The sequence below is a fragment of the Vipera ursinii genome (assembly GCF_947247035.1).
Source record: "Vipera ursinii genome assembly, chromosome: 13".
Classification (NCBI taxonomy): domain Eukaryota; kingdom Metazoa; phylum Chordata; class Lepidosauria; order Squamata; family Viperidae; genus Vipera; species Vipera ursinii.
In genome coordinates, this window is record NC_139526.1 from 17,716,388 (window position 1) to 17,738,687 (window position 22,300).

A 22,300-nucleotide genomic window follows, 5' to 3' on the forward strand; every position below is an offset into this window, starting at 1 on the left:
AGTTCATGATATCTTCACTAAAGCAAAAGTAATACATTGTGATCCATTGATTTCCCACCCACCCCATTACCCCCTTGTTTTACTTCCTAGAGTGATGTTCGTATACGTCGGTGACCACGTTTGAACGTAATCTGGATTTACTTCCTAGAATAAATTTACATATATGTTGATGCCCAAATTGGAAAGCAACTTGTATTCTCTTCCATTTCTCTCTTGTTTTATTTCCTAGAGTAATTTACATATATGTTGGTGCCCAAATTGGAAACTAATCTGGATCCTTGCCTGCTGTTTTACTTTCTAGAGTAATATATGTATATGTTGGTGCCCAAATATGAAAATGTCCTAGATTCCCTTCTGTTTGTCTCTTGTTTTACTTTCTACAGCAATATAACACATGCTGTATCAGCCCCCAGATATGAAATTAATTTGGATTTCTAGTTTAACAATCGATCCTGTGGGTCCTTTAAAGGTTTTCCAGGTTGATGCTACAAAAACCCATGCGTGAACTGATCTGTTTGTTGAAAACATTGAACTTAGTGGCAGGATTACACAAGTGGAAATATGTTGAAACTTCCTCATTTTTTTATTTATTAAAACAAATAAAGAGCTGCCCAACTCACAGGTGAGAATAAGAGAATAATAGATTAATCTTGCATAATGGAATAGATGACGTTTGGATAGCATTATACTCTTCGGGGTTTAGCATAGAGTTTAGGGTTAACATCCCATCTCCACCATTTTGGTTTAGGTAGGCTGGATAAAGGACTTTGTCAAAGTTTAACAAGCATCGCTAAGTTGCCTTCAGTGATGAGTTTAAAATCATTATAGCTAATTGCATGGCTGCATCGGAGGTGATTAGAGAGGAAGGCTTTTTAAAAAAAAATTTTTGGAGGGACTCGTGATTTTCAGAGTTTAGCGGGTTCTTTTAAGTAATCCCCCCTTAAAATCCCTGGCTTTCACGAGACAATTATTTTCCAGCGTGTCCTGATCAATATGCATCCATCTGGCCAAACACACATTAAAGGTTTGCGTGGAAATAAATGCTTCTTTTCACCTTTGTTTTTTTTTTTTTTGGAGAATATGCGGGGTGTGTAGCCGGATCTGTGATACACTCAGTGTTTGAATGATAATCCTACAGACAGATGGAGGCAGTTTAAAGACATTTCCATCAAAGCAATTATCTGCATAGGAGATTTCTCCACTCTAATTAGCATGATTCATACCAGTAACTCCCCCACCCCCCCAGCTGCAATCCAGAGTTAGGCATTATCTTTATTTGCTAGGATTTACAAGTGGTCCTTGATTTACGACCACAACTGAGCCCACAATTCCTGTTGCTAAATGAGACAGTTGTTAAGTGAGTTTTGCCCCATTGTACGACTTCTGTTGAACACAGTGAATCACTGCAGTCGTTAAATTAGTAACATGGTTGTTAAGTGAATCTGGCTTCCCCCTTCACTTTGCTTTGAGTTTAACGAGTTGAGTTTAATAAAAAGAAGGACGAGGGGTGACTTAATGGCAGTCTTCCAATCTCTCAGGGGCTGCCCCAAAGAAGAGGGTGTCAAGCTCTTCTCCAAAGCACCCGAAGGCAGGACAAGAAGCCACGGATGGAAACTAATCAAGGAGAGAAGCAACCTGGAATTAAGGAGAAATTCCCTGAGAGTGAGAACAATTAACCAGTGGAACTACCTGCCTCCAGAAGCTGCGAATGCTCCAACACTGGAAGTCTTTAAGAAGAGACTGGACAGCCATTTGTCTGAAATGGCATAGAGTTTCCTGCCTGAGCAGGGGGTTGGACTAGATGACCTTCAAGGTCCCTTCCAATCCTGTTACTCTGTTGTTCCGAGAAACATTTCAAGGCTTTGTAAAGCAGAGCGTACTTCTATCATTTTTTTTTTGCACACACAAAAAAAAACAAAAACCCTAGCCCGGAGTATTTAAAAGTCATTCCTATCTCACTGCTTTAAAGTTCAAGAGGAAATAAACTTCACCGAGGTGGCTTTTTTTTTTCTTCAAGTCAAGTGTTAACTTTGGGAGACCCCAAGGCAAGGAAAACAGGAACGAGAGAAAATGATCGATTAATAAGCAGGCTGCTAAGTAAACGATCAGTGATGGGTGCTGGGGAGAACCCTTTGATTCTTTTTATAGAAAACACACACACACACAAAGGAATGACTTTTAACTTTGCACAACTTCTAAGGAGGCTCCTGCCTTGAGCCAATGGGAGATTTCTCCCGCAAAATAGGAGACGGGATGTGTTTTGCTGCAAAGCCGGCGTGTGAAGGATATTTCAGCCCCGCCTTGCTTTCCGTTACTGGCTAGGGATGTTTTATTTTTAAAAGCTTGGGGCATCGTCAGACGGCGGACCCACCAAGCTTGCCTGGCAAGCCCACCCGTGTTGACTTCCCTTCCCAAGATAAGGAAGGGACAGCAAAATCAATAGAGAAATAAACGAGAAGAATGGGCTTTATTAAACAAGTCCATGGGAAGCGGAAAGGAAAACTATAATGGGAGACAGGTGTCGATCGAAGAGCGTGGGGTGCTTAAGTGATCCACTGGCTGGCTGCTGAAGTGTTGCTATTGATTGGAGGAGATGGAGGGTACGGTGAGATCTGGGCTGCTAATTGGGAGGCTGGGCTACCATTGCAAGAGGAAGGGGGGAAAAACCTGGCCTTTCCAGATTTTTCCTCCGTATCCTGGCGGTGAAGGCATAATGGGAACACTGGTGTCGTTGCAATGGCACAATGGCGTGCATTGAGAGACCTGCCGTCTCTGGAAACAGGGAAGGAAGAACATGGAAGGACAGGAGAGAGAGAGAGACAGACAGACAGACAGATAGATAGATGATAGACGTAGTAAGATAGAGAGATGATAGATAGATAGACAGATAGACAGACATAGGGAGATAGAGATAGCTAGATAGCTAATAGAGATAGACATAGGGAGATGAATGGATGGATGGACGATAGGTAGATATAGAAAGATCGGTTATAATATGTTTTGATTTCCATCGTAAGTATGGATGGTTGCTAAACAAGGCAGCCACTATAGGAGGACCACCTGTACTGATAGAAACATATTGTGGGGAAGATAGTGAGTCAAACCATACTCTTATAAAACCTCTCAAACTAGAATACTACAGCCGCATTTTGAATGCCAGCATCTCTGCAAAGATTGAGGAGTCCCAATCGTATGCCGGCACAGCCAGGTTACCTGGCTGACTTAATGCTTCAGTGTATTCCCAGGTGAAGATACCCTAGACCAGGGGTAGGCAACCTCGGCTCTTTTACGACTCATGGACTTCAACTCCCAGAATTCCTGAGCCAGCTGACTCAGGAACTCTGGGAGTTGAAGTCCATGAGTCATAAAAGAGCCGAGGTTGCCTACCCCTGCCCTAGTTCATCCTCCTGTAAATCTGTAATCCAAAATATGGGATTGCAGCGTTCAGGATCCCAAACGAGGGCACCCCTGGGTTAGAAACGCAGCGCCAGTTCCTAGACTCCGCACCCCGAAAGTAAACGCCGGTGTTTGTTTACCAAGTATAAAGTCTCCTCGTCTCGTATTCAGAATTGGGAGAGAAACTCCCCGGAGAGCGGTTTCTAATCTGGAATGCTCTTTCAGAAAATTCTAATTGCAAGGAAGTAGCTGGCGGCGCGATTAAAGCGAAACAAAAAGAAATAATAACGGAAGCACGCCGATCAACAAGGCCGGTGATAATACCCTGCAAAAGGGCCATAATATGCATTGAAGATGAACCCTGTTAGGAGAAGGTCAAGCTGGACCGTCTCGAGGAGCATTTAGAAGCAATAATGAGTGGCAACCGCGGGAAGACTTTTCAGCACTGAAGTGGAACGCTGGTTTTAAAGGTTTTTGTCGCCATTGAGTTTATTTTCCCAATTATTTCTGATTACATTAAAGTAGGCTATCGCCCCACGATTAAGAGCGCTTGCAACCGGCTTGCCCATTGTTAGCTCAGCGCTGTGCTATGCCGTCTGCATTTAATTTGGTTACAAGATTGTTTTCCCATTAAATGCCTGGCTCTAAATTAAAACGCGGCGCTCACTGCCCTTGGTTCTCACAAAAGTTTTTTTGTGTCGCACCCCACCGCTGTTTAGACTACCCCTGAGCCAAAATTTACGCCTCACTGTGCTCAGATTTAAGAGGGTCTAAAATTTGGCACTACAGTACAGGTAGTCCTCAGGTTACGGCTAGAATCGAGCCCCGGATTTCTGTTGCTAAGGGAGGGCAGTGGCTACGATAGTTTTCCCCCGTTGGGCGACCTTTCTTGTCACAGTTGTTAAGCGAATCCTTGCAGCGGTTCAGCTAGTAACACGGCTGTAAAGGCAATCTGGTTTCTCCACCGACTTTGCTCGTCGGAAGGTCGCAAAAGGGGATCCCATGATCCCAGATGCAACCGTCATAAGTACGTGCCAGTCGCCAAGCCTCTGAATTTTGATCACATGACCCTGGGGATGCTGCAAGGGTCCTAAGTGTGAAAAACAGTCTTAAGTGACTTTTTTCAGTGCTGCTGTCACGTCTTAGAAGAGTCACTAAATGGCCTGTTGTACGTTGAAGGCTACCTCTATTCACTTGCTCAGATACGTTTGTGAGTATTATTATTATTACTATTATTTAATTTCTATACCGCCCTTCTCCCGAAGGACTCAGGGCGGTGTACAGGGCAATAAAATGCAATAAAAATACAATATACAAAAGTTAAGATAAAAATTAAATAGAATAGCCCAATTACAGTAACAATTAATTAAAATTACAATTAAAATACCCCAAACCCATCAGACCAGGCCGGCTTGTTCAAATAGGTGAGTTTTCAGGTCACGGCGGAAAGAGCGAAGGTCAGGAGCCATCCGGAGCTCAACCGGTAAATGATTCCAAAGGTCTGGCGCGCCCACGGAGAACGCCCTCCCCTTGGGGGCCGCCAGCCGACACTCTCTGACCGACGGCACCCTGAGGAGGCCCTCTCTGTGGGAGCACACAGGATGATGGGAAGTTGACGCCGGCAGCAGGTGCTCCCGTAAGTAATCTGGACCCATGCCATTTAGGGCTTTATAGGTCATCACCAGCACCTTGAATCTCACCCGGAGGGCAACTGGAGTATGCAAGCATTTCATCTGTGGAGTTTTAATTTTGAATTCCTTAGGAATTCTGGGACCAGAATGAAGGTTCTTGGATTGACATATGGAGGACTTAATAGCAGTCTTCCAATATTTGAGGAGCTGCCCCAAAGAAGGAGGGGTCCACCTCTTTTCCAAAGCACCTCCAAAGCGGGACAAGAAGGAACGGATGGAAACTCATCAAGGAGAGAAGCAACCTAGAACTAAGGCAAAACTTCCTGACAGTGAGAAGAATTAACCAGTGGAACAATCTCCCTCCAGAAGTTGTGGGTGCTCCATAGCTGGAGGTTTCCAAGAAGAAGAGATTGGACAGCCATTTGGAATGGTACAGGGTCTCCTGTCTGAGCAAGGGGTTGGACTAGAAGACCTCCCAGGCCCCTTCCTACTCTGTTACTCTGTTCTGTTGTAATTCAAGATTGGATGACCATGGAAACAATGCATCAGGGCATTGTTCTTCTCCGTAACCATGTCTACTTTCTACAACCTTCGTTTTCTGAAGAATGACTTCAGGATAAACAGACTGTTTGTCAGCAGTCCGGGGTTGTTCCCAACACACGAAAACAACTTTTATCTACCGCATCTTGGAGGCAACAACGTGAAGAGAGATTGGCTTGTTATGCCCGGGCAACAAAACTCATTTTTGGAATAAGGAAAATATGATTACAGGTTGAGAACTGATGTGGCAAATTTGATTATTCATTATAGCTTGGATGGAGTTGAAATTGTGGAAGATAAGATTTCTTCTTTCTGACTTCAAGGTCAAATGAGAGTATTTACCATTCTCTCTCTGTTTATCTTTGGATGCAAATTGAATTTGGTGATTCAAATTGATGAAATGTAAGGAATATAAAACTCATCAGAAGCAACATGGAGAAAAATTACTGGCTGGTAGCTCCACCAGTCCACGTCCTGGACTTTCTTTTGATTAGTAATTATTTCAATCTTTGTTATTTATTTTCTTTCTTCATTCTCAATTTTATTTCAGTTGTTTTGATTTCTGCTTTTGAAAGCAAAAGCGTAATTACATTCTGAAGCATTTAGAATTGGAATTAGATGGCTGAAATAGCCAGCTGCAGGCAAGCACCTCCTGCTACAACTTGGAGAAACCAACATCTTTCCCTCCTCCTTCTCCTCCTCCTGTTCCTCCTCCTCCTCCTCTCCCTTCTCCTCCTCCTCCTGTTCTTCCTCCTCCTCCTCCTCCTCTTCCTCCCGTACCGGTAAAGGTTCCCCCACACATGCGTGCTAGTCGTTTCCGACTCTAGGGGCCGGTGCTCATCTCCGTTTCAAAGCTGAAGAGCCAGCGCTCGTCCAAGGACGTCTCCGTGGTCATGTGGCCGGCATGACTAGACGCCGAAGGCGCACGGAACGCTGTTACCTTCCCACTGTAGTGGTCCCTATTTTTCTACTTGCATTTTTACGTGCTTTCGAACTGCTTGGTTGGCAGAAGCTGGGACGAGTAACAGGCGCTTACTCTGCTACGCGGCACTCGGGATTCGACCCACCAAACTGCCGACCTTCTGATCGACAAGCTCAGCGTCCTAACCCACTGAGCCACCGCGTCCCGTACCTGAGGTTACCCAAATTTGATGAGTTCCCCATCTGTCCCCTCCTCCAAATCATTGATGAAGATCATCCTTCTCAATGGTCTTTGAAACGTCTTTCCATTTCCTCTAAAGCCCCACCTCTTATCTTGCCAAGGCCACATGTTTTCTCTTGGGTTTAGGAAAAGAACTGGACACCATTCCATTGGCCAGGAAACGGGACTGTAATGTCTCCTCCACTTCTGTGTTTTAGCTTCATTTGTTGGGGGCGACTTCATGAGATGTTCTTGTCTCAGCAGCAGCTTCTGGACAGTTTGCTTGTCTTCCTTGGCATTTTATGAGGCTGTATCCCGGCAGGAGGCCAGCTGAATGAACCCCCCCCCCCATCCATCCCCTCAAACACCGCACTCCGTGTTTCTGTCATCTTCCGACAATGTAGTTAAAAGCAGGAGCAGACTTTTTAATCCAATGCCCTCCGTGTCTGCAGGGTGCTCGAATTATTTCCTGAAAGAAATCCTGTCTAAGATAAATGAAATTTTGAATATCCTGGAGCAGTTTTTGAGAAAGAAGCTATTAAAATGCATCTGTATTCATTGTGTTCTCTCCTGTTTGGCAGGGCTAACAGCATTTTGTTTTTAAATGGAGTTTTATCATCAAAATTATTCTGCAAAGGGGGCGGGGGGGAAGGACTGCAAGACACTTCCCAGTGACTTAAAATACAAAGTTCCTTCCACTAGATTCAAATCTTTAGATTTAGGACATTATTGAGCCAATAAACAGGAACAATCTTCTCTCTCTCTCTCTCTCTCTCTCTCTCTCTCTCTCTCTCTCTCTCTCTCTCTCTCTCTCTCTCTCCCTCTCCCTCTCCCTCTCCCTCTCCCTCTCCCTCTCCCTCTCTCTCTCTCTCTCTCTCTTTTTTTTTTTTAAGGCCAGGAAAATATACATTGAACTTGCAAAGACTTCTGAAAATGTCACCAAGGCCAGGGTTCAACTGAGCTATCAGATGTAGGGTTTAATTTTTTATGAGTTTTGGGGAAAAAAACCCCACAAATCAAAAAGGGTTGCATTGTGTGGCCTTTAATGAGCGGGACATTTATCCAGCCAATGAATAGGTTTCTTCTGTAGCTGTTGACATCCTGGTTTGAGCTTCTATAGCCAACGCTCTTAATGGTTGAATCAAAGAGGATAGAATTCTAGATTCCCCATCGTTTGGAGAGTTTTCAGTCCATATTAGGGGACCGGAGGCCAAAACTCATGCAATGAAGGGGCTGGGTCTTTCGGTTAGAGTCGCCGTGAAGGGCTAAAGCCATTTACGGAAGATTGATTTGATCAAAAATAGAAGTTTACCCCACTTCAACTCCTTTGTGGTTTGGCTTTTAACTTAGTGAATCTCTGCTTATTTTAACCTTCGATGTGTTCATGCTCCGCAGTTGCTTTTGCGATTTATTTATTTATTTATTTTTATTTATTTATTTATTTTTATATACCGCCCTTCTCCCGAGGGACTCGGGGCGGTGTACAGAGGAAGGTAGGTATACAATTAAACAATAGTAAGAACAAATGAAACCCCAAGAGCTATCAGGCCAGGCCGGACTGCTGGAACAAGTAAGTTTTTAAGTCGCGTCGGAAGCTGCGAAGGTCGGGGGCCATCCGGATTTCGGTAGGCAGGCAGTTCCAGAGGGTTGGCGCACCCACTGAGAATGCCCTCCCCCTGGGCATTTTTTGCGATGCTGTGGGACATCTAAGGCTCACTTGAAAACGAGATGGGCGGCATATAAATTTAATAAATAAATAATAAAAAAAGAGAGACCGTTCCTTATTCACACCCAAACCCACACCTACACACCCGGACCTCTCTGTAGCCTTCCAGCTCTGCTATCCCCTCGAAGCAAGCTTTGGATGGCACTCCTCTGCAGGTAGTCCTCGACTGAACGACCACAGTTGGGCCCCAAATTTATGTTGCTCGGTGAGACATTGGTTAAACGAGTTTTGCCTCCTTTTGCGACTTTCCTTGCCACTGTTCTTAAGTGAATCACTGCAGCTGTTAAGTGAATCTGACTTCACAATTGACTTTGCTTGTCAGAAGGTTGCCAAAGGGGATCACGCGACCCCTGGGACACTGCGACCCAGATGAGGACCCAGATTGTTGGGGGCAATTAAGCTGACTTTGTAATAATGCCGCTTGGGTGTGTGTGTGTGAAAGCCCTAATAAGCAGGCATATGCATAGAATGAAGGCTACTGCTAAGCTTGTAAGCCGCCCTGAGTCTTCGGAGAAGGGTGGGATATAAATGGAATAAAAATAAAAATAAATAAAAAATAAAAATTAGTGCAGGTTCGCATCCCACCAGGCTCAAGGTTGACTCAGCCTTCCATCCTTCCGAGGTAGGTAAAATGAGGACCCAGATTGTTGGGGGCAATTAAGCTGACTTTGTAATAATGCCGCTTGGGGTGTGTGTGTGAAAGCCCTAATAAGCAGGCATATACATAGAATGAAGGCTACTGCTAAGCTTGTAAGCCGCCCTGAGTCTTCGGAGAAGGGCGGGATATAAATGGAATTAAAATAAATAAATAAATAAATAAATATGAACTGGTCGCCAAGCGTCTGAATTTCGATCACGTGACTTTTGGGGGGGGCGCCGCAACGGTCATCTGTGTGAGAAACGGTCATAAGTCGCTTTTTTTCAGCGCCGTTGTAACTTTGAGCGGTCACTAAATGAATCACTGTGTGTCAAGGACTGCCCGTATTGTTTTTTTTTTATTTAAAAAGTGCCTCTGAGATCTCTGTGGGAACTTGGAAAAGTTCCCCCTTTCAAAACAATACTTGGCCCAGTCTGCTATTTAAGAGCTGTGTGGCCTAATCCAGGCTTTTTTAAGATCTGAGCCACAGAACCCTTTTATCTGTAAAAGTTGTGAACATTCCCGTTGTTAAAAAGAACAGCGAGCAGTCCTAAAACTTTCAGCAGGATGGCAAAACCACAGTAGGACTCATACTGGCGCTTGCTTCGCTGTTGGCTGCCAGCTCAGGATCCTCAACTAATCCGGTTCAGCGTCAGGGCGAAAATTCCCTGCAAATCCAATTTTGTGTCTACCGCTCTCTCTCTCTCTCTTCTCCTAGCTAGTTTATCAAAGAAGAATCATGCATAAAATTGGGTTCTTTCATCTGTGTTCCGAAATCTGTGCAGGGGAAGTTGAGAGGAAACAGACCTCCTCCTTTATGGAGACACCACGCAATTGAAATCCTGCCTTTCATAATAGCCCGACACCATCCTTACATGCTACTCGGTGGCAAAGGTTCCACTCTCCGTGTAACTAATTAATTAAAATGGGGGGGAAAGAGGGGGGGGACAGAGGCCTGGTCGTGTTGCGGTTATTGAATTAGTCATTTTTCACAGTAGATTTATAGCCTTCGTGATCAGGCTCCCCACCTGACTGCAACGGTGGAAAGAATCTATTTTACAGACTATTAAATCGGTATATGAACAGCTTCAAATTGAGCTGGTGCTTTCACAGAGCCCCTGAATTCATTGAGAGATTTAAGGTACTCGTAGGGAGCAGTGAGCAGAGGGGGAAGGGTTGGAGGGACTAGTAGCCGAGATCACGAAAAAAAAGAGAAACTTGACAAGTGGAAGGAGAGATTTTCTCAGGTCTGTTTTATCTGTGTGTAATGGAGCCGTGTAAAGCATTCACCTTGCTATAAAGATAATTTTTGGGTGGTGCTTGAGAAGACCTCATTTATTTATTTTACTGTGTAGATGGCTAGATGATAGATAGATAGATAGGTAGATGGAGAGAGAGAGAGAGAGAGAGAGAGAGAGAGAGAGAGAGAGAGAGAGAGAGAGAGAGAGAGAGGGGTAGATAAGACTGCTAAGCTTGTAAGCCGCCCTGAGTCTTCGGAGAAGGGCGGGATATAAATGGAATAAAAAAAAATTAAAAATAATAATAATAAAAAAGATAGATAGATAGATAGATAGATAGATAGATAGATAGATGATTGATGTTTCCAGTCCCCTTGTACCTTTGAACAGTCACTAAACAAATGCTTCTAATTCGAGGACTATCTGAATTCTGCCTCCGGTAATGCCTGTTCTATCTAGAAGCTCCGAAGTGTGTTGTCGTTCAGCAGTTCCCTGTTATTTTGTGTGCCTGCCCAAATAATTTTGGAATCCTAGTCGATGATTTCCTTTGAACTATTCTGTGTCTCCTTGAGGCGAAATGTTTCAGCCCTAGCACCAGGGGCTCCATTACGGTCCCACAAAAACCACCTTACACCTATGCCGACATGCAAACGCAAAAGTTTTAGCAACCATCCGTGAGAATCGACTGCTACTCTGTTCCCTAATGAGGCAAGCAAGGAAGACTTTGGGCATTGGGAACGAATCACAATTATTTTCCACTTCCGGGTGCTTTTCTCCTGTGCTCCATGCAGAAAATAACTCTTTAACTTTTCCTTTTTCCATTTCCCCTCCTCTCCTTCTTTAGCGCCAGGCTGCTGGAGAACGCACGGAAACAACTGCAAGAAGAGTTGTTGAAGGTTCAGAGCCAACTCCTGGAAGAGAAGAAGAAGCGCGAGCAGCAAGAAGCCATGCTTAAGTGTCTTCAGAAACACATGCAACTTCTCATCAAGGTAGGTCACCTCGGGGGGAGAAACCCAGGATGTGATGCTTGTCCCGCCCTTCTCTCGGTGGGAAATCCACAAAGCGAGTGAAATTGAGCGTTCTTAGCTGCCAGGGGTTCCAAACCGGGAAACAGGGATGCTAGCCCTCCAACCATCTCTTATGGTTTGTCCTAACATCTCTCTGTGTGCCTGTGATTCACTTTGCCACTTAGGGGTAGGTCCGCCTCAAGATGGCTTGCTTATTTCTGAAATTTATTTATTTATTTATTTTATTAATTCGGTTTATATACCGCCCTATTCCCAAAGGACTCAGGGCGGTTTACAAGGCAAAATTTAAAAACAGTACAATATAAAATTAAAATTGGAGCTGAGGACTGTCCCCGACCTCCGTTCATTCTGCCGGGGCCTGAAGACCTGGCTCTTCGAGCTCTCTGGCCCAGGCTGAGGATTAATCTTATGTTAACTGGGGTTTTATTTAGACAGGGACACATATAATTTCTTTTAAAATTTGTTTTTAACTTTTGTATTTTGGTTTTATAACCACCCTGTAAACCGCCCTGAGTCCTTCGGGAAAGGGCGGTATATAAATGTAATAAAATAAATAAATAAATAAAATTAAAATTAAATTAAGTCTAGCCGCAAAAATTAAAATCACAATTTAAAAACATTAAAACCCCTCAGTCCAGACCAGATAGCTCAAAGAGCCAGGTTTTTAGGTCCCGGAGAAATGAGCGAAGGTCGGGGGCAGTCCGGAGCTCCATTGGCAGTTGATTCCATAGGGCAGGCGTGCCCGCCGAGAACGCCCTCCCCCTGGGGATCGCCCGTTGGCAATCCTTGACCGGCGGTACCCTGAGGAGGCCCTCCCTGTGGGAGCGCGCAGGACGATGGGAAATTGCTGAAAACATAAGACATCTAACGCAGTTGTCGCGTTGAAGCTTTCCCCTCACCCAGGACGAAAAGTTTTGTTTTAATTAAACGAAAACGATCGCGTAATTTAATATTAAACCGAGCAAATATATTACCTGTTAAAAATCATAACTTTGCCCTGGAAGCATTAGAACCGAGAGTGATATTTAATGATCTAATTAGCATCTCCCACGGCAGGAACAGTAGGAGCTGAGAAGAGAGGAGGGGAAGGCAGCTTGGTTGGAATGGAGAAAGCCTTGGGCATTTTTAGAGATGTAGCTTATAAACAATTAAAAAAAAAAAAAAACACGTTCCGAGAACCCACAACGAATCGGCGTTTCCTTCAGCTTCGGCAACTAGGATGAGTCTGAATCCCATTTTCTTGTCCAAAGTGATTGTCCGGTGGTTGGAGAGGCATCTAACCAGCTGGATTGCCTGAATTTTGATCACGTGATCATGGTGGGGATGTTGCAGGGGTCGTAAATGTGAAAAATGGTCACAGGTCACCTCTTTCAGTGCCGTCGTAACTTTGAACGGACGCTAAACGAACTGTTGCACGTTGAGGACTAGCTGTAGAACAGAGCTGTGGGCAGCATCTCACTTTCCAGGAAGCCGAGCCAGTTAACATTTTAGGATATTTACTTTTGACTATTATGGCTCCCCGTCTCTCTGTCTCTTTTTTAAAATATATATTGTATATCATCAGGGAAATGCCCAATTCTGATAGAATCGCTTTTGATGATTACCTTTAACATCTCTTGAGCTTTTCAAGGCTGGGTTGTCATAACTCAGAAAGACAGCAAATGGCTTTTTATTGTACCCAGGCCAATTTTTGTGGCATGTTTGCGGTGTGGCCTGGAATTAAACATGACAGAATCGGCGCTGGCGTTCCAGCATCATGTGTGTATTGATTCGGCCATCGATGGCCGCTAATTTGTGGGTCGCTTATCCACAAGCCATCATCTCGGCTGTCAGCAGTTGTATGAATTATCCTTCCTCTGCTTAGAGACGAAAACAACCTCGGAAGACGGAAGGCCACGATAAAACGGCCGCTAATTCAGACGACGGGTCCGGCAAAGGAAGCAAACCCGCGAGTTAATTTTTCCCCTCTCCGTAGCCAATTCTATCTTGGGCGGTGAAAATTCACCTGTCAGGACAGCTGAAACGGCTGGCTGAAATGCTTTCTTAATCACGTTCGGCTGCAAACTCGGTTTGTGGCTAGAATAAGGTCAAAAGAAGCACCCCACAACTTAGATCGTAGGGAGATAGACCAGAGGGAAAAAGAGTAGCACAGTTTATAGAAAGACATCTCGCACGTCGCTGCTACATATGTCTTGATTCCATGCTATGCAGCTGACTTCCCTTTGTCGATGACAATCTATGTGCAGGTAGTCCTCGGCTTACGACCACACTTGAGCCAAGCGTGTCTGTTGTTAAGCGAGACATTTGTTGAGTGGGTTTTGCCCCATTATCTTGTCACGTTTTCTAAGGGAATCACTGCGGTTGCTAAGTCAGTAACACGGGAAGTGAAGTGGATCTTGACTTTGGTCGTCGGAAGGTCGCGAAAGGTGGATCATAGAAACCTTGTTTCTCTCCTTGATTGGTCTCCATCCGTTGCTTCTTGGACTGCCTTAAGGTGCTTTGGAGGAGAGGTGGACCCCCTCTTCTTTGGGGCAGCTCCTCACCACAGTGTAAAAAAGATGTTGAGACTCTGGAAAGAGTGCAGAGAAGAGCAGCACAGATGATCAGGGGATTGGAGGCAAAAACATTTGAGGAACGGTGGCTGGAATTGGGTAGGTCTAGTTTAATGAAGAGAAGGACTAGGACTGACAGGATAGGAGTCTTCCAGTATCTCAGGGACAGCCCCAAAGAAGAGGGAGTCAAGCTATTCCCCAAAGCCCCTGAAGGCAGGACAAGAAGCAACGGATGGAAACTAGTCAAGGAGAGAAGCAACCTGGGACTAAGGAGAAATTTCCTGACAGTGAGAACAATGAACCAGTGGAACTCCTTGCCTCCAGAAGCGGTGAATGCTCCAACACTGGAAGTTTTTAAGAAGAGACTGGACAACCCCAGTATAGGGTTTCCTGCCTGAGCAGGGGGTTGGACTAGATGACCTCCAAGCTCCCTTCCTCCTCCTCCTCCTCCTCCTCCTCCTCATTATTATTATTATTATTATTATTATTATTATTATTATTATTATTATTATTATTATTATTATTATTATTATTATTTTGGAAGACTGCTACCATGTCACCCTGAGAGCCGGTCACAAGAAGTAGGACTGAGATAGCAGCCTCATTCACTCACATCCTCATCGCTAGGCTCTTCTCTGCGATCATGAGGACTAGAACCCTTTTCTTTTTAAGTGCAAGCCACCCAGCAACCCATTCTTTGCCGCTTTCAGTGCCTTATCCGACTTTGCCGTGCTTCCGTCTGTTCAGGAGAGCAGGGCAAAACGACGCACAGGGAGTCTATATTTCGTTGCAAATGAGATTGTTTTCCTAAAATGCACCAGTACCGAGGTTCATTCTTCGTTCTCTCTTTCTTCTTCTCCTCCTCCTCCTTCTCGTTCTTCTGCAATCTCCCATTCTCGCTAATACCTTTTCTATTAAAGCTATAATGAGACTTCCTTCGCACTGCAGATGTAATATTCCTGTCACTTTCTACTGAAGGGGAATACGTTCGGCTGCTGGATGATACGTTTCATCGTTTTATTCATCAGAAAACAGTACCTGCCTCCTTGACATTTTAAAGCTTCCTGTATGTGTGTGTGTATATATATATATATTTTCCAGGAGACCTTTATTAAACAACTGCAAGTCTTAAGAGTTTAATTGTTACTGATAGCTAAGGGTATAATTACCTCGGTGAAATATCATGACTATATTAAGCAAATGGAAATTGGCTGCTGGAATTAGGTGAAGACAAAACCATTTTGATCGGGGATGTTGGGGGCGGGGAGGGGAGAGAGAGAGAGGATCTAGAAATGCTTGTTTTCTCGGTTATTATTCAGATGAAAAGCTGAGCTCGAGATTCATTTCATTAGTAATAGAGGCGAAGCCATCGTTTACTCGGTTTAGCCTCCATGACCTTTTCAGAGTTGCGCGACATGTAACACTCCAGCGAAGGCAATAAATCCGTTTGCTCAGGTTCCCGGTGGTGGTTGAGGTTAAGCGGGCGGTGAGGGGGGCCCTTATTAATGGCTGTGGTAGATTGGAGCTTCAGAAGACTATTGCTTTCCTGGGCGTCTTCCAGAAACGCCAACTTCTAAAGCCTGTTTCTGTTTTCTGAGCTGAGTGGACAAGAAGGGTAAAGAACCCGCAAAAGTAGGAAAGGATGGGGATTGAGTCTTCTCCGTTTTCCCCAGCCGTGCTTGGTAGGGTTCCAATTCTTGGAAAATGGACCAAGGCCAACGTTGGAGGCATCACGTCAAGTGTGAAGAATCGGGACCAGGCGTTAAGTTGCAGTTAAAGATTTATTGCTCAAGGCTGTACCCAAGAATCTAATCAACTAACTGTTCACTGAATTGGTGCTAGATAAGAGTCAACGGAATTCTGAAGCGGCTGGACTTGGAGCATTTGTGGCAATGTAAGGACTCTAAGCTTATGGCAAGTTTAACACCGCCCCCCAGCTCTGCCTGCTCTCCTATAGCTACATGGTTTCAGATGTGTTTGGAAGCAGAGAATCCACGCAAGGGGTGCTTTTTGGCTTTTGGGAATCTGACCTTGGAGCCTCCTGGAGAATCAAAGCTTAGCACCAGACTCTTGAAGCCAAATCGTGGTATGAAAGACCCCGGTGGAACCATAAATGACCTTTTCATTTCTTTCCTTTTTTTAAAACAAAACAAAACAAAACAAAAACACAAATGGCTTCTTTTCCCTTCATCTGGCCCATAATTCTCTGCTAACTTTCCTTTCTGAGAAAATACGTTTCTCTGCCTGTGTGACGGGAGTTATGTACGGAGTTATTTAAATCAGAATAAATACTGATAAAAACCAGTCCACCTCACAGGGATTTTTTTTTGTCCAAGGCCTGCATAAAGTTTTGCCTCTCGAATGAGTCTGTTTCTCTCGAGCCAAAGAAGTTGAATATTTGGGTGCCCGAAAATTAGAAAGACACAAACGAGAGAGAGAGAGAGAGAGAGAGAGAGAGATATTTATTTTAACTTCCCTTGTGTACACCTCTCCTGGGAGACCTCATCTTCTAAGGCTCCAAAAGGGAAAATGTTTTGCATTCAGTGAAAAGAAGAAGATTAATCCAGGGTTACGGCTGACAATTGCCACGCTCCCAGATTACCTGAATTCGGAGCCCACGCTTTCTCCAAGACTAGTAAGTCACTTGATGGATCTGTTCCGCTTGGTGGCGAGTCACAGTGGAACGGTCACGCTTTAAGCTCCCCCGGCCTTGAACTCCGGTGGCTGCAGGCGGGGATAAGGCTGGGATTTCAGCAGTGAAAAGATTGAGGGGTGAGTCCGTCGGACCCCCGAGAAAAGGAACAGAAAGGAGACCGTGGCCCAAAACATTCCTACAGAGAGATTTCCTGGTGCCCAAAGGCATATAGTCTGGAGCTCTGTGGTCGACAGTGAGGCCCACGTGAACTTTCCGCCAATGTTTGTAAGTGCAGGTGCGAAGAGGAGGATGTGGGCATGCGATAACCCTTCTCTAGCTCTTCAAAACAGACGGGTGCTCTTCCTAGACCGTTGACTGAAGCAGACCTAGAACCAGGCAGTGGCTTCTGGAATGCAAGAGTGCTACGTTGGCTTGCTACGGTTGGTGAAGATTGGGACCATCACTGCTTCAAGGAGCGTTGTTCCTTGTGGGAATTGTGCAGAAGAAAGCTGTTGGTGGGATGCCCAGGATCTTATCCATCCTCCCTCCCTCCCTCCCTCCCTCCCTCCCTCCCTCCCTTCTTCCATCCGTCCATCTAGACCTCTGCTGGGGTTACTGGAAATCCTGCTCAGAATCCAACCCTTTCCTTCCTTCCTTCCTTCCTTCCTTCCTTCCTCCCTTCCTCCCTCCCTCCCTCCCTCCCTCCATCCATCCATCTGCTGGGGTTACTGGAAATCCTGCTCAGAATCTAACTCCTTCCTTCCTTCCTTCCTTCCTTCCTTCCTTCCTTCCTTCCTTCCTTCCTTCCTTCCTTCCTTCCTTCCTTCCTTCCCTCCCTCCCTCCCTCCCTCCCTCCCTCCCCTGTAAACAGAGATGGAACTAATCTCAACAGTGTGTGTGTGTGTGTAAATGTTCTATAAGAATAATCCATAAGTATTTTGCGGCCCCATCAATGCAGTGTTTGTACAACACCGTTCTTTTCTGAAACAATATCTGATTACAGTCTTTGTCATTGTCATCCTGGAAGAGATCTTGTCACTATTAGTCAGAATCAGTGTTGGGCCAAATCTAGCACGCTTAATTTGTCACCTGTGTCCCTTTGTGATAAAGTTGTATTGATTTATTGAAACTGTTGTTGCACAGGGATGATTCTTCAGTTGCCTGATGTGAAGTCAGAGCACAAAAACCCTTAAATTAAATGACTGGTGGGGGTCTTCTGGCTTTCTTTAACTTCATTGTTCCATTTCTGGTTTCCTGTAGTATCCTTTGATACAGTTTTAGTATGTCTGTTTAAGACACACACACACACACACACACACACACACACACACACTAAAGCCACCACCCCTCACCACTACCACAAAGTTCTCTGTTTCATTGTTGGGAAATGCCCATTTGCGAAGTTATTACCCTGATGTTGGAAGTGTTACTGCATTATTCGTCTTGGAGAGCAACTCGTAACTCAACAGCAGGGGAAGAAAAACTAATTTCAGGATTGCAGCAGAAACAAAACACCTTTTTTTAAAAAAAATGCCCTGCTTTTATAAAGATGCTTATTAAGATAAAGCCTGGGAAGGGAGGTACGGAGAAGAGACGCGGGGGGCACGCCTGAGAGGGCGCCCAGAAGACATTTAAAGAGGAGATGGTGGCAAATGGGCCCTTTTGCTCTTAAATGGATTTTGAAGTGGGAATTGGCTTTGCCTACATATTCAGAGCCCTTCCTTCCTTCCTTCCTTCCTTCCTTCCTTCCTTCCTTCCTTCCTCTCATTTCCATCTCCTTCCTTCCTTCCTTCCTTCCTTCCTTCCTTCCTTCCTTCCTTCCTCCTTCCTTTCTTTCTTCCTCCCTCCCTCCCTCCCTCCCTCCCTCTTTCTTTCTTTCTTCTTTCTTTCTTTCTTTCTTTCTTTCTTTCTTTCTTTCTTTCTTTCCCTCCCTCCCTCCTCCCTCCCTCCTTCCCTTCCTCCCTCCCTCCCTTCCTTCCTCTCATTTCCATCTCCCTCCCTCCCTCCCTCTTCTTCCTTCCTTCCTTCCTTCCTTCCTTCCTTCCTTCCTTCCTTCCTTCCTTCCTTTCCTTTCTTTCTTTCTTTCTTCCTTTCTTTCTTCCTTTCTTCCTTTCTCTTTCTTTCCCTCCTTCCCTCCCTTCCTCCCTCCCTCCCTCCCTTCCTTCCTTCCTTCCTTCCTTCCTTTCTTTCTTCCTTCCTTCCTTCCTTTCTTTCTCTTTCTTTCCCTCCTTCCCTCCCTCCCTCCCTCCCTCCCTTTCTTTCTTTCTTCCTTCCTTTCTTTCTCTTTCTTTCCCTCCCTCCCTCCCTCCCTCCCTCCCTCCCTCCCTCCCTCTCTCCCTCCCTTCCTTCCTGAACAAGCATTCCCTTGCTCTCTGAAAATGCTGGATTTTCAGGTTCCTCTGAAAAAAGAAAAACAATTTCTCTTCAACCACCTTTCTGCTCTCCTCCAAAGCACGTATCTCGGAACAAGATGGCTCCCATTGCCTGGCCATTTCTGGAAGACCAGGAAGTCTGTGGCTCCTGGCTGTGTTTTCTGTCACCTTTGATGTTTATGTATGCCCAGTTATTTACTTTGTGTGGTCTAGTGCCAGGAGGCTCCGTTTCCTTGCCTCTAAAACATACCTGGATACAAGGGAGGTCAGAAAAACAACTTGAAAAGGGCCATTTATCTGCAGGATACATTGAGAGTAACAAGATACAGCCACGCTTGGCTGATCTGCTATCCCTACACTTTGCTGGAGACGCTGTGAGTGCCATAAATGGGCTTGTTTACCAGCCATCATGTCACTTTAGACACCTCTCCCCGCTAAGACCGGAGGAGTTTGTGAAAACAAAAGGCAGTCAACCATCCCGGCCAACAACTTTTTCTCACCGGTCAACCTGTCAGTCTCCTTTTCCTCATAACAAAGCCAATCCAAATTGAGTCAAGCAGTATTCCCCTGATTGCGGCATCACAAACTTATTCCAACAGCATCAAAAGTGGGAGAGGGGTGCTCTCCACCTCTTTCTCCAGGAAATGCCTGACGATCCGTCAGCCGCCGGGTGAGGAGATACTGGCAAGGTTGGAGTCCACCACGAGGTGTCTTTCCCTTCGTGATGGGCGGTGAGAATAACCTTGGGAGACAGAAGAGGGAGCTACAGGCAGGGCAACGGAGAGAGGAATCCCAACCCACCAAAGGGTTTGCTGTCTTGATTCCCTCCCTTCTGGCACTGATGATGTTACTTAGTTGGATAATGAAACGTCTGCAAGAAGACAACCAAGCTCAGAGAGCACCATGGACCCCACAGTCCTCCTCCTCCTCCTCTTCCTCCACCACCTCCTTTCTGCAAGAAGACAAGAAGAATGTCTGCAAGAAGACAGCCAGGCTCAGAGAGCACCATGGACCCCACAGTCCTCCTCCTCCTCTTCCTCCACCACCTCCTCTCTGCAAGAAGACAAGAAGAACGTCTGCAAGAAGACAGCCAGGCTCAGAGAGCACCATGGACCCCACAGTCCTCCTCCTCCTCCTCCCCTTCTCTTCCTCCTCATCACAAACCCCGTGGCCTTCTAGCACTGATGATGTTACCTAGTTGGGTAACGAAAGGTCTGCAAGAAGCAACCAGGCTTAAAGAGCACCAAGAGCCCCACAGTCATTGTCATCGTCGTCGTCGTCCTCCTCTCTACCAGAAGAACATCTGCAAGAAGACAGCCACGCTCATAAAGCACCAAGGACTTGGAGTATGTCTCATGGAAGATCTAACCTACTCCTTTGGAGGAAAAACAGGGCCCTTGCAGACGGCTAATGCGCCTTATCAAGCGAAACGCTTCTTCAAGGATCAGCTGGGCACGGAGCCAAGCCTGCCTTTCGACGCAGCGTCGTCATCCATTGTCCCGTTGCGGCACCTAGAACGTTGCACCTTTTCCTAGGACACGGAAAAGCGGTTAATATAGCCATTCATTCATTCATTCATTTAGAAAATTTTAACTCTTCAGATTTTATTTTATTTTATTTTATTTTTGCATCCAGTTGTCTCTTTTGAAGCTCTTCCCACGCTTTCGGTAATAATCGAGCATTACATTTCTCCTGCCTTTTGTGGTACGCCTGTTGCCACGTGAGAATTTTAAGCCATCGTCGCAGCTCTTTTGAAGGTGAGTCTTAACGCTTGCCTTGCAAACCGGGGTCAGTGGAACGAGAGAAGGGGTCTCACCTAAGCTGCACAGCTATTAAATCCGAGCGGCTTTCTCCCCATAGTTGGCATATAAAAATCCCTTCTATCCTTCGTTATGGCCTAAATCCATTTTTTATTCTGAGAGTTTTTCAAACTAATTTTCCTAATGATCCGGTAAAACATATTGGAAATGGCTTATGGCCAGCTTTTATTTAAATGATGGTAATTGGGTAATTGTAGCCTCCCAATTATTTTGATATAGCTGTGTTATTTAACGTTAAATTGCATCTTTTGTTGGCTTCTCAGCGAACGTAAATCTTCGGTCCCTTTAGAGCTGTCAAATTAAAAGGTTTATCTGTTGCTGTAGCTTAATTTCTCAAGGAGGACTGTGGCTTTTAATCTCTGAATACCCTTTGAATAAGCTTTCATTGGTTTTGATTCTGTCATGGAACAGCCCAATGAGATAGCTATTAATATATTTTCGGCTAGGTTTTTTTTTCTGCCCTTAAAAAGAAAGCAAAAAAATTGTGTCCCAGACCTAAGAAAAAAAAGGATAAAATGGTATTCACACAATGTACTTTATTTGATGATTAAGATGTCCTAGGACTAGGGTGTTCACAATACTTTGAACTGTACAGGTAACTGAACTTTCACTCATTCGTTCAGTTCGTGAAATTCACTAAAACAAAGAAACCCACCCCCAACTTAACACTAACCAACATCTTTCCTTTCCTTTCCTTTCCTTTCCTTTCCTTTCCTTTCCTTTCCTTTCCTTTCCTTTCCTTTCCTTTCCTTTCCTTTCCTTTCCTTTCCTTTCCTTTCCTTTCCTTTCCTTTCCTTTCCTCTCCTCTCCTCTCCTCTCCTCTCCTCTCCTCTCCTCCCCTCCCCTCCCCTCCCCTTCCCTCCCCTCCCCTCCCTCCTCTTCCTTCCTTTCCCTTCCCTTCTCCTTCCCTTCCCTTCCCTCCCCTCCCCTCCTCTCCCCTCCCTTCCCTTCCCTTCCCTTCCCCTCCCCTCCCCTCCCCTCCCCCTCCCCTTGCTTTCCTTTCCTCCCCTCCCCTCCCCTCCCCTCCTCTCCCTTCCCTTCCCTACCCTTCCCATCCTTTCCTCCCCTTTTCCTTTCCTTTCCTTCCCTTTCCTCCCCTCACCCCTCCCCTCCCCCCCTCCCCTTCCTTTCCTCCCCTCCCCTCCTCTTCCTCCCCTCCCCTTCCCTTCCCTTCCCTTCCTCCCCTCCCCTCCCCTCCCCTCCTCTTTCTTCCCTTCCCTTCCCTTCCCTTCCCTTTTCTTTAATTTCTTTCCTCTTTCCTTTCGTTCCCCCTTCCCTTCCCTTCCCTCCCCTCTTCCCTTTTCCTTTTTATATTCCCTTCTATATTTATATTTGGTTGCTTTCCTGCAGACATTTCATTACCCAACTAGGCAACCTCATCAGCGCTAGAAGGGGGTGGCGTTTGCACTGATGACGTCGCCTGGTTGAATCGCCCGCCCTCATCGGGCACCAAGGACCCCTCCCTCCCTTCAGCCCCCCCCCCCCAGCTAGAAAACTCAACTCTCTCCCACCGGATCGTCTTCTTTCTCCGCCAGACTCAGCCGCAGGGTTGATCAGACCGGTTGGCAGTCACAGTTGGCACGG

The 22,300-nt window shown here is 45.5% G+C and overlaps 1 protein-coding gene across 1 annotated transcript in view; it reads left to right on the plus strand.

The window, feature by feature from the left end:
- MAD1L1 (mitotic arrest deficient 1 like 1) overlaps positions 1–22,300 on the plus strand; it is a 249,167-nt gene that overhangs the window by 61,237 nt on the left and 165,630 nt on the right. Inside the window, exon 11 of the mRNA XM_083372455.1 lies at positions 11,154–11,298. Within this exon, the coding sequence (XP_083228581.1) occupies positions 11,154–11,298 (145 nt within the window). The remainder of the gene's footprint in view (positions 1–11,153; positions 11,299–22,300) is intronic.